The following is a 12,198-nucleotide window of genomic DNA, read 5'->3' as shown; positions in this document are numbered from 1 at the left end:
AGACTTGTCCGAATCCCTCAGTGTGCATTCCAATAAACCTTTCCCGACCCCTTTCTCAGATGAGAACCACACAGCGGCGGCGGCGGCGGCGGCCGAAAACAGCAGACTGCTGGACATCCCGCGCTACCACTGCGAGGGCACCGAGTCGCCCTATCAGACCGGACAGCTCCATCCTGCCATACGGGTGGCCGACCTGCTGCAGCACATCAATCTGATGAAGACCTCCGACAGCTACGGCTTCAAGGAGGAGTATGAGGTTAGACGTGAGCACAGTCAGAGCTGTCAGTCTGGCGCATGCATCTGTGAGGACCAACAACCCATAAAGTGTGTCATTTCTGAATCACTGAAAACAACTGTAAACAATAACGATTGCTTTTAAATATTGCCCTCTGTCTTCCTTTGTACAAATTAACTATGGAACTAATTTAACGTAGAAAAATCAAGCTTCAAATGTGTTCACTCTGAGGCTATCCAAGAGTTTGTTTCTACATCAAGTTTTTAGAAATGTAGCACTGCATCAGTGTCTCATCAGTGGATGCTCTGCAGTGAATGGGTGCCGTCAGAATGAGAGTCTGATAAAACCATCACAATAATCCACAGCACTCCAGTCCATCAGTGAACATCTGGAGAAGACAAAAGATGAAACAAATCCAGCATTAAGATGATTTTAACTCAAACGCATAGAGTCTATAATCCATAATAACCATTCCTCCAGTGAAAAAGTGTTCTGGTCTGAATCAGGAGAGAAATCTGCACAGATTATGTGACCAATTAATGGACTGGAGCGGTGTGGATTATTGTGATGTTTTTATCAGCTGTTTGGACTCTCATTCTGACGGCACCCATTCACTGCAGAGCATCCATTGCTGAGACACTGATGCAGTGCTACATTTCTCTGTATCTGTCCCCATGAAGAAACAAACTTATCTACATCTTGATTTTAACATGCAAAAAAAAAAAAAAAAAGTCACACTTCTCCAAGAAGTCGGTGAACCCCCTCCTCCACAGCGTTATAGCCACACATGTTTTGCACTGATGAGTTTGCTGGTTGCAGGCAAAGCGTGTTGGTGGTTTATTTTATAAAACCACAAACTGATCAGTGGAGTTTGTGTGCCAGATGCAGAACAGTTTGTTTAGTTTCAGCTGCTGAGAGCGCCTGATGCTTCCTTAACTGTTCACTGATCAAACTGACATGTATTTTCATGCACACAGAGCAAACTCAGACTACTGTGTTTGTGCTGATGTTGTCAGATATGATGAAAATAAGAGTAAATTAGGATATTGATTCACTTAAGCTCCTGTGTTGTAATTGATTCTGTGTTTATCTCCAGAGCTTCTTTGAGGGTCAGTCTGCTTCCTGGGACGCAGCAAAGAAAGAGCAAAATCGAACGAAGAATCGATATGGGAACATCATTGCATGTAAGAGTGTAGGATCATCTCTAGTGCACTTAATATCTGGCTCCAAACACTCTCCTTTAGATGGTTTTGTAGTCATTTAAGAACCCTTTGGAAAGCATCTGTTGCTCTTTAGAAAACCAACATGTGCTGGTGCTTTAAAGATGAACATCAAGAACGAGTCATATTTCACCCCAACATCTTAAGATATTATATTGTGCACATAAAAACGAGGCCTGTTTTAATAAGATAATTTTCAGTTTAACACATTTCCCCCAAAATTTTCTGTATTTTGCATAAATTTACATACATTTTATCCAAAGCGCTTTACATTGCAATAAAGGTATACATCAGTTCATGCATTCCCTGGAAATCAAGCTTGTCGACCTGGACATTAATTTAAATTATGTTTATTTATAAAAAAGCTGGTCATTGTGTCTGTATGACACGATTTTTATTGATGTATTTTTTTTTTTTTTCTGTACAGTTACGAATAAACTCAGTAGGTAAACGTCTGGACGCATTGAGGTAATGAGAAATGAGGAGAGAAAATGTGCTCGGTCATAAAAAATACTGCAAACAAACTTAGATTTTTTTTTTTAATGTTTTTTAAAATGATTTTGAGGGTGAAATATGACCAGGACATGTTTTCATGCACCCACCGTAAGAGCATGCCAACAAAACGCTGTTTTTGTCCTGAATCTGCTCTGTTTGCCGTGTGTCGCGCTGTAGACGATCATTCTCGAGTGATCCTGCAGCCAATGGAAGACGACCCGTCCTCTGACTACATAAATGCCAACTACATTGATGTAAGTGGCGATGCCGCCTCCTCCTCCATTGGCGAACGTGTGAGAAACGTCTCTCCCTCCCTCGTATGTGAGGTCTTTTATGCATGCCTTTGTCTCAACTATACACAATATACAGCTTTCTTTTCTTCCTTGTTGGAGGTGCTTGCTGACTCACTGACATTGTTGTGCTCTCTCTCACTCTTATGCGGTTGGTTTTGGGGCGGTAGATTTGGCTGTACAGGGATGTAAGTATCACTGTAGGCACACTTCTCCTCTCTGTCTCACCTCTCCATGCTCTGAAGTCCATTTGCTTGCACTGACACACATTCAGCTCCATTCTGTCGCTCTTTTCTCACGCTGCCACTCATCTGCTTCGCCTGTGGCGTGGGCATCATGCATGTCAACATCCCTGGCCTGTGTTTCAGTTAACGCTCATGATTTTGGTGTGGTGTGTTTTATTTTTTGTGGGAGGGGGGATTTGATGTTGGGTCTCCCTGAAGTGTGTGTTTGATCCAATTGTGGTGTGTGTGTGTGTGTGTGTTGAGATTACAAGTCTTAAAACAAGCTTTTATAAGTTTAATTAAGCACAGTTTTGCATAGCACACTGTGAAATAAATTACTCTCAGATTTGAATTGTTTGCTGTCTCCAACAAAATTATTATTTTTGTTTCTCTTGCAGGGCTACCAGAGGCCCAGTCATTACATCGCAACTCAAGGTAAACGAGGACAGCACAATTAATCGAACAATAGAGCAAAAACCGAATGATGTTTAAATATAATTAACTAAATATAGTTTACCATAACAAATAATCAAAAAGTGGATTGTCGTCATATGTGAATACTGCATTCATTTTTATCTGATACACATCTTAAAATGTGTGCATGCTCATAAATTCAAAATTATTCACTGAAACATTCACCGGAAACATTCATGTAGCAGCAAGCACAAAAGAATAGCATCTACGTGAACTAGCTTTAAGTCAAAAATATTACTCAATAGTGCTGCATGATCCTCAGTGTATGAATTTATCCCAAAACTACTTTACATGGGTAAAACCATGTTGAAATATCTCTTCTCAACTTGCAAGCAGTACTCATTTTACAGGTGCTGGTCATATAATTAGAATATCATCAAAAAGTTGATTTATTTCACTAATTCCATTCAAAAAGTGAAACTTGTATATTATATTCATGCATTACACACATACTGAATTATTTCATATGTTTATTTATTTTGATTTTGATGATTATAAATGACAACTGAGGAAAATCCCAAATTCAGTATCTCAGAAAATTTGAATATAACTTAAAACCAATACAAAGAAAGGATTTTTAGAAATTTTGGCCAACTGAGAAGTATGAACATAAAAAATATGAGCATGTACAGCACTCAATACTTAGTTGGGGCTCCTTTTGCCTGAATTACTGCAGCAATGCGGTGTGGCATGGAGTCAATCAGTCTGTGGCACTGCTCAGGTGTTATGAGAGACCAGGTCGCTCTGATAGTGGCCTTCAGCTCTTCTGCATTCTTGGGTCTGACATGTCACATCTTCCTCTTCACAATACCCCATAGATTTTCTATGGGGTTAAGGTCAAGTGAGTTGCTGGCCAATTAAGAACAGGGATACCATGGTCCTTAAACTAGGTACTGGTAGCTTTGGCAGTGTGTGCAGGAGTCCTGTTGGAAAACGAAATCTGCATCTCCATAAAGTTGGTCAGCAGCAGGAAGCATGAAGTGCTCTAAAACTTCCTGGTATACGGCTGTGTTGACCTTTGACCTCAGAAAACACAGTGGAGCAACACAAGCAGATGACATGGCACCCCAAACCATCACTGACTGTGGAAACTTTACACTGGACTCAAGCAATGTGGATTGTGTGCCTCTCCTCTCTTCCTCCAGACTCTGGGACCCTGATATCCAAAGGAAATGCTAAATTAGCTTTCATCAGAGAACATAACTGTGGTCCACTCAGCAGCCGTCCAGTCCTGTTTGAAGCAAATTGCTTCTGACGCTGTCTGTTGTTCAAGAGTGGCTTGACACAAGGAATGCGAAGCTGAAACCCATGTCTTGCATACGTCTGTGTGAAGTGATTCTTGAAGCACTGACTCCAGCTGCAGTCCACTCTTTGTGAATCTCCCCCACATTTTAGAATGGGTTTTGTTTCACAATCCTCTCCACGGTGCAATTATCCCTATTGCTTGTACACTTTTTTCTACCACATCTTTTCCTTCCCTTCGCCTCTCTATTAATGTGCTTGGACACAGAGCTCTGTGAACAGCCAGCCTCTTTTGCAAATTACCTTTTGTGTCTTGCCCTCCTTGTGCAAGGTGTCAATGGTCATCTTTTGGACAACTGTCAGGTCAGCAGTCTTCCCCATGATTGTGTAGCCTACAGAACTAGACTGAGAGACAATTTAAAGGCTTTGCAGGTGTGTTTTGAGTTAATTAGCTGATTAGAGTGTGGCATCAGGTGTCTTCAATATTGAACCTTTTCACAATATTCTTATTTTCTGAGATACTGAATTTGGGATTTTCCTTAGTTGTCATTTATAATCATCAAAATTAAAAGAAATAAACATTTGAAATATATCAGACTGTGTGTAATGAATGTATATAATATATATGAATGGAATTAGTGAAATAAATCAACTTTTTGATGATATTCTAATTATATGAAAAGCACCTATATATACTTCTAATACTCTATTTATATCACAAAAGATGCAATGCAAAATCTGTCAAATGATGCCAATATTTTTGACGGATATCAAATAAAAGCAGAGATTTAGAGAAATAAAGCAGCACATATGTTTTTGTTTTTTTTCCCCACAGGCCCTGTCCACGAGACGGTGTACGACTTCTGGAGGATGATCTGGCAGGAGCAGTCGGCTTGTATCGTCATGGTAACCAACCTAGTGGAGGTGGGCCGGGTATGTCACTATACTGCCTGCTGAGGGGCCGTCGTGTGTGCTCGTGCTCTGTGATGTGACCTGTGAAGGCCCCTGCATGCAGAAACCTTTTGAAGAGTGAGCGATGATTACCGTATTTTCCGGACTAAAAGTCGCACTTTTTTTCATAGTTTGGCTGGTCCTGCGACTTATAGTCAGGTGCGACTTATTAATCAAAATTAATTTGACATGAACCAAGAGAAATGAACCAAGAGAAAACATTACTGTCTCCAGCCACGAGAGGGCGCTCTATGCTGCTCTGTGCTCCTGTAGTCTCTAGCGCCCTCTCGCGGATGTAGACAGTATTTTTTTCTCTTGGTTCTTGGTTCTAAATGAATGCGACTTATATATGATTTTTTCTTGTCATGACATATTTTTGGAATGATGCCATTTATACTTAGGTGCGACTTATAGTCCGAAAAATACGGTAACTCAAAAATGGGTGAATTTCACAAAACCTGTCAGGAACAAGTCATTTTTCACTCCAAAATCAAAAGAAGGAAATAAACAACTTTTTAGACACTTCTCAAAGGGTTGAAGCATGTCTCTGTATGTATTGTGTACATCTGTGCATGTTGTGGACACTGTTTAATTCTATTTCTGTGCACAAGTGAGTGCATTTGAACTGATTCAACAGCAGTCTTTATATCATAATGCTCTTGAAGCTAATGATCACATAGTACTAGAGGTGATCACTCACATCTTGAAGCATTTAAGCAAGATTTTAGCTTGAAGATTTAAGCATGCCATGAATTAAATCAGACTGCTGAGAATCAAGATGCATCTGTGTTGCTTGGCATCAGTCAGTATTGTACTGACTGTATTCAGTGTGTTTGCATTCGAGTGTGTGTGATTTGCTCTGTATTTAACATTTGATGGGTCTCATCCTCCTGTAGGTGAAATGCTATAAATACTGGCCAGATGATGCTGAAGTTTATGGAGATTTCAAAGTGACGTTTGTGGAGGTCGAGCCGCTCGCAGAATACGTTGTCAGGACTTTCACTCTGGAGAGGGTGAGATTATTTTGACCGTGTTTATTGTTAAAACCTTTGGTCTATCATGGCAAGTGTGGCTAATATTCTGTAACCCTGAAGGAAATGCGTTTAATACACAGAGGTAAATATGTGTCTTTGTTAGATGAAGAGTCTGTATCTGCATGTGTCAGATGCTGCAGGATCTTTTCTTTTCTTCTCTTTTCTTTTCTTTTTACTAAAATCACTATTATTCATACATATACTTTAAAGCAAGCATTATGGTGATTGTTAGTGGATGTATGAAGTCAGCTCTTCTTAAGAAGGAACCACAACTCTGTCCTCAAACCACAAACACACATGAAGTTACACAAGGCTGACTGTCTTCATGTTCAGCACTGCATCTGTTGTTGCAGTATTGGAGTAGCCCAGGTGCTCAGATGTCTTGTGGATGTGTGTTCTTATTTTGCCAGAGGGGTTTTAATGAGGTGCGAGAGGTCAAGCAGTTTCACTTCACTGGCTGGCCCGATCATGGAGTCCCGTATCACGCTACAGGGCTGTTGTCATTCATCCGACGAGTCAAGATGTCCAACCCTCCCACCGCTGGGCCTATCGTCGTCCACTGCAGGTACTGCAATGCATCATCACACCCTCGGCTCCTTTACTCTCTGTACAGCCTGGAAATGCAGAGGTCGTGTGAGCATGTATGTAGCCAGCTGTATTGAGATCATTTGCAGTAAGTGTTGGCCTTTGGTGGAGTGTGAATAGTAGCAAAAAAGTATCAAACACGGAAAGCCACAGCATTCGTGAATGACAGAAAATACATTTTTAAGTGTAAAAGTGGCTACTGAAAAATATTGCAAATGAAAAGTGATAATTGCTTTGTACTGATTTTAAGACAAGAAGGTGATTTCAAAATTCTTGATATTTTAAATAATTCACCCAACAAAAAGTAAATCTACTGGAAATGTACTCCTAACCTCTGTACATCCAAGATGTTGTTGCTCACCGTTTGATGCTCTGCAGTAAATGGGTGCCATCAGAATGAGAGTCCAAACAGCTGATAAAAACATGAAAAGCTACACGTTTGTAAGAATCAAATCCTTCAAGGTGTGTTTAATGGTAAACAGTGGCTTCCAGCTAGAGTCCATAATCCATAATATGTCTTTCTCCAGTGAAAATGTCATCTTGTCTGAATCAGTTGTGAAATATGCACAAACCAAGCAACAAAAGTTTACATTTAAAACATCTTGATGCTGGATTTGTTTCAGTTTTTGTCTTCTCCAGATGTTCACGGATGGACTGGAGTGCTGTGGATTATTGTGATGTTTTTATCAGACTCTCATTCTGACGGCACCCATTCACTGCAGAGACAGGGTCGCAATGCTACATTTCTCCAAATCTACATTTCTGCAATCTCATCAGCTCATCTCAGATTGCCTGAAGGGGAGCATATTATTAGCAAATGTTCATTTTTGGGTAAACTATTCTTTTAATGAACAGTACAGCATCAGAAGAAAGATCCACAGTTTGATATTTTCTGTCCTTCTCTTAAGCAATGCATAGTTGAATCTGGAGGGCCTTCTCTGTTGAGACTGGTTCTTTTGTTGTAGAAGAGAATGCATTGTCATTGGTTCATGACATCATTTCCTGTTTGTAGGGTCTTACCACAGCTCTTCTGCATATGCAAATGGTCTTGTGGTTGGTTCTTTATTTTTTCATGCTCACACTTCAGTGAACCAGCGTCCACATCTGACACTGTTGGTCAGTCACAGCAGATCTTTGTACTCTCTGTTCTCAGCTCATTTAACACATCTGGCAGAAACTATTTTACCCTTAAACATTACCACGTAGCCTGCCGTTTCTGCCCCACGAACAGGATGTGGTCTCATCTGCATTGCTGCATGCAAAAAAAGAAAAAGAAAACAATCCCATGATGCAGCTTTCTTTTCCTTTCAACTGGTTGACAGTCTTTAATTGCTGCTCTCTTTGTTCTCATTGCATTATTCTGCCGTTCAGTCAAACAGTAAAAGCTCTGATTGCGATGATTGACAGTGATAACTATGGCAACAGAAAAATATAAAAATGTCAAAATAAAATTTGTGAATCTTACAGTGTAAATGCAAAGTAATAGTTTTGCTACAACAATAATAACAAGAAAAAGAAAACAAATCAGTGAGGGATAACTAATAATAATAGTAACAGACTTTGTTCTATTAGATGTGATGTATTTCTTTGTTCTTTATTTTAATATTTGAATGCTTGAATTCTCTTGAATTTAAAGCAATGTGCACTTATTCAGGAATATACTGGTTGCTGTATTACTTAGTATAAGCATAAAAAAAATAACACATTTAATATATTTTTTAATGATATAAACAGTTAAAATATTTGAATAGTTACAGTAATTTTTTTATGTGTATGTACATGTTAATGTTAATTATTTATTTATTTTTTAAATTTAAATTTCATACGAATGAGAGAACCACTATAGACAGTTTGCATGAATTAACAACATCTTTAACTTCATTTTCTTTACAGATGTTGCGCGTCCTGACACAAGTGCTTTGTTCTTAATCCAAAAACGTTTTTAGACCCTAGTTTCTGTACATAATGAAGCTTTACATCTGAGACGGATGATGATGTTCTCCTCTGCTCTGTCCGTGTCAGTGCGGGAGCCGGCCGGACAGGATGTTACATCGTGATTGACATCATGCTGGACATGGCAGAGAGAGAAGGGGTGGTGGACATCTACAACTGTGTCAAAGCTCTGCGCTCCAGGAGAATCAACATGGTTCAGACTGAGGTGCGTTTGCATGCTTCAATCATGATACTGATTATGGTCCTCTAGGATTTTCTCCCCACTAATTATTAATTATTTTAGGAGGCCACTGCTTATCAAATTCATAATGTTAGTTCTTATTTTGTTTTCCCTTTCAAGTTTACAGAGTTCATTTAGTTAAGCATGCAAAAACAGATGATTTTGCCATTACTGCCAGTACCTAAATAATGCATGTCCATAGGCCTGCAGCTGCAGCTTCAACATCTCTTGTAGAAGAAGGAAACTCAGTCCTGACCACTAAGGGCCACTGTTGCATTTCTGCACTATTTACAGCAGCAACAGCAGAGCAGTCAGCCATGCTGCAGTATCTGTCTTGTTGTTATGAGGCATGTCAGAGTGAATGAATTCAGAGTTCCTCTAAAAAAAAATACAAATAAAAAGGGATTATTTAATACAAGTGTTGCAGTTTGCTAAAGTGGGATACACATGTAATACATAGGTTTGTCAAAAATGAAAGCGCATGCACTGACGACACACAACCGCTGGTTTTCCCCTGGCTCTCAGGAGCAGTACATTTTCATCCACGATGCCATCCTGGAGGCATGTCTGTGTGGCGAGACGGCGATTCCCGTCTGCGAGTTCAAAGCCGCATACTACGACATGATCCGCATCGACTCTCAGAGCAATTCCTCTCACCTCAAAGACGAGTTCCAGGTACCTGACAAATGCTGTTGCACATTATTCATGCCTGTGCTTTTCCTTCAGGACCCAGACTTTAAAGCATTCTTGCAGAGTTTTATTCATGATTTTTGAAGATGCACGCATGTCACACAACCTGTTGGTGTTGGCATCTGGTTCATTTGACTAGTTTGTACCCAGAAGCATAGGATGGATGCACAGCCTGTGACATGAACAACAGAAGCAGCCCTCACCTGCTGTTGTCTTCTCTCCTGTGCAGACGCTGAACTCAGTGACTCCTCAGCCTCAGCCTGAAGACTGCAGCATTGCACTCCTTCCTCGAAATCATGACAAGAATCGCTTCATGGACAACCTCCCGCCCGACCGCTGCCTGCCGTTCCTCATCACCATCGACGGAGAGAGCAGCAACTACATCAATGCAGCGCTCATGGATGTAAGTATGGCTTCCTCACTCTCGCTCTCTTTCCCTCGTCTCCTTTATGTTAGACACACGCTCTGTTCCAAAACCTAGTGAGCTGCCAGTGGAGGTAAGATTGGAGGGTAGGCAACTTAACGTTGTTGCCTTTTGAGATACCTTGTTTTAGTCCATGTGTACCAGAAAAAATACACATTTCTTCTAGCATTACCAAAACTAAAGGTTATAGTCAACATATTGATAACAACAGTTCAGTAAAGTGTAAGGATTTATGCTGTGGATTCTTGATGAAGCATGCTAAGATCAAACTCTACTGAGTCAGTCTCTCACTGGTGTGTAGTGTAGACAGCAGACAGCGAGAGCTCTCATTGGATTTTGGAACGGAGTTACAGAAAGCTAGAGACAAATCCAGATGTTAGCGTGAGCCACTTTCAGACCTGTAACGTGACGAGTGTCATGTAGATCAGCGATGCGATTATTTGTCCTGATTTAATAAAGCATTCAATTAGCTTCTTTTTAGTAGTGTAATTACTGAATTCTTCTTGATGGCTGTATGTGGTCCTAAATTGAACTTTCTTACATTTGGGTTTTCAAAAGTAGTAGTCCAAATTGTTTTAGTAAAGTGTGAGGTAAGTGTAAGTGTGAAGCCCTTGCATTAAAGTGTAAATTCTGTCATTTATTTAAAAAGTAACTCAGAATCTGGATGCTTTTTCCTTCTTTCTGCTGTAAACAACTGGAGATTTTTATCAATGTATTTATTTTCATACAACAAAAGTGAGTCAAGCTACAAATAAAGGCCAATAAACCGCCATAAAAGTAGTCCATACTACACTGAACAGAAGCACATATTTGTGATCGGAATCTGTTCCTCGTTCAACATCAGAGGTCCTTCAGCTCGAACAGAGTCGTATGAACTACTGTTAGTGTGTGTTGAGCATCACAGCTCTTGGTCACGGCATGGTTGCATTATAAGGAATGTAGCCGTCCGAAGATTCCTCCAAAACTCTCCTTTTGACCTCCTCAGAAGAAAGAAAGCCAAACGGGTCTGAAATGACACGAGGGCGAGTGAATATTTTTAGCTTCTAATTTGAGAATGCATTTGTTCAGTATCTAGATTGATCTGTGAGTGACAGTGCATCCTTCTCCTAGGGCTTCATTTGTCATGGCTGTCTGTGTAAGTACGATCTAGTGTAGAGCACTGTTTTCCTATGTGCACAGTCGTCTGTATATGTAAGCGTGTGTAGTCAGTGACATCCCACAGCCAGGACCTCTGACCCTGGGAGATGCTGATCACACAGCCACAATCAAACTCAAAAAGTTGTGATTTTAGAGTTTCATTTTAAATCGCTTCCTCGTACGCTTCACAAACTCTTGGACTTTTTTTAACCAAGCCGTCAGAAGAATACCAGGTAATTTCTGATTCAGTTCTGCCTCTGTTAGACTGGATTTGTTTCGTGGCTTTAGTGGTATGCAAGCACTTTCCATTCAACCTCTCTATACTGGGTTTGCTACAGCATGCAGAGAAAAAAGAATGCATTTATTCACTTGCAGATATGTACATGTATCACACTGACACATCGGTAAAGACAAACACGCAGAAAACGAGACGCATCTACATCATTCTCTCATGTCCTATGCTCACTGTGGTCATTGCATGATCATACAAATTCATACACTGGCCATCCTGAAAAAAACGACCCATCTTCGTCTTGGTTGTGCGTAAGTGTCAAAAAGCAGAGTGTTTGCAGAAAGTACATGATGTTGTGTGTTATGCAGAGCTACAGGCAGCCGGCGGCGTTCATCGTGACCCAGCATCCGTTACCCAACACTGTCAAGGACTTCTGGAGGCTGGTGTATGATTATGGATGCACCTCCATCGTCATGCTAAACGAGATCGATTTGGCTCAGGTGAGATTGTTGTTGTTGTTTTTATTCTCGTTGTTAATGTTTGTGCAGTGCATACTGAAGGAATGAGAGGACATCAAAGATCAGTTGGTTAGCGAGGGAAATCAGTGGAAATCAATCTGTTTATGTTGAGCCAAACTGAAGGTTTCTTTTGCGTGTTTAAAAGAATAGTTCACCCAAAAAGTAACATTTGCCAGAAATGAGCTCACCCTCAAGCCATCCGAGATGTAGATGAGTTTGTTTCTTTACCAGGTTTGGAGAAATGTAGCATTGCATCACTTGCTCAGCAATGGAT

General features: G+C 40.4%; 1 protein-coding gene across 13 annotated transcripts in view; it reads left to right on the top strand.

Annotated features, from left to right (window-relative positions):
• Positions 1–12,198, top strand: part of ptprk (protein tyrosine phosphatase receptor type K) — a 175,351-nt gene that overhangs the window by 158,245 nt on the left and 4,908 nt on the right. For 7 of the 13 annotated variants that reach the window (XM_026194989.1, XM_026194987.1, XM_026194990.1 and 4 more), the window contains 12 exons: positions 60–256; positions 1,332–1,419; positions 2,128–2,267; positions 2,411–2,428; positions 2,863–2,899; positions 5,016–5,113; positions 6,028–6,144; positions 6,576–6,730; positions 8,773–8,908; positions 9,449–9,598; positions 9,843–10,016; positions 11,775–11,906. In XM_026194989.1, the coding sequence (XP_026050774.1) occupies positions 60–256; positions 1,332–1,419; positions 2,128–2,267; positions 2,411–2,428; positions 2,863–2,899; positions 5,016–5,113; positions 6,028–6,144; positions 6,576–6,730; positions 8,773–8,908; positions 9,449–9,598; positions 9,843–10,016; positions 11,775–11,906 (1,442 nt within the window). The remainder of the gene's footprint in view (positions 1–59; positions 257–1,331; positions 1,420–2,127; positions 2,268–2,410; positions 2,429–2,862; positions 2,900–5,015; positions 5,114–6,027; positions 6,145–6,575; positions 6,731–8,772; positions 8,909–9,448; positions 9,599–9,842; positions 10,017–11,774; positions 11,907–12,198) is intronic. The other 6 variants (XM_026194995.1, XM_026194999.1, XM_026194997.1 and 3 more) reach the window with 3 other exon arrangements.

This window comes from Carassius auratus, chromosome 20 (assembly GCF_003368295.1).
Source record: "Carassius auratus strain Wakin chromosome 20, ASM336829v1, whole genome shotgun sequence".
Classification (NCBI taxonomy): Eukaryota; Metazoa; Chordata; class Actinopteri; order Cypriniformes; family Cyprinidae; genus Carassius; species Carassius auratus.
This window is presented reverse-complemented; position numbering and strand designations above follow the sequence as displayed.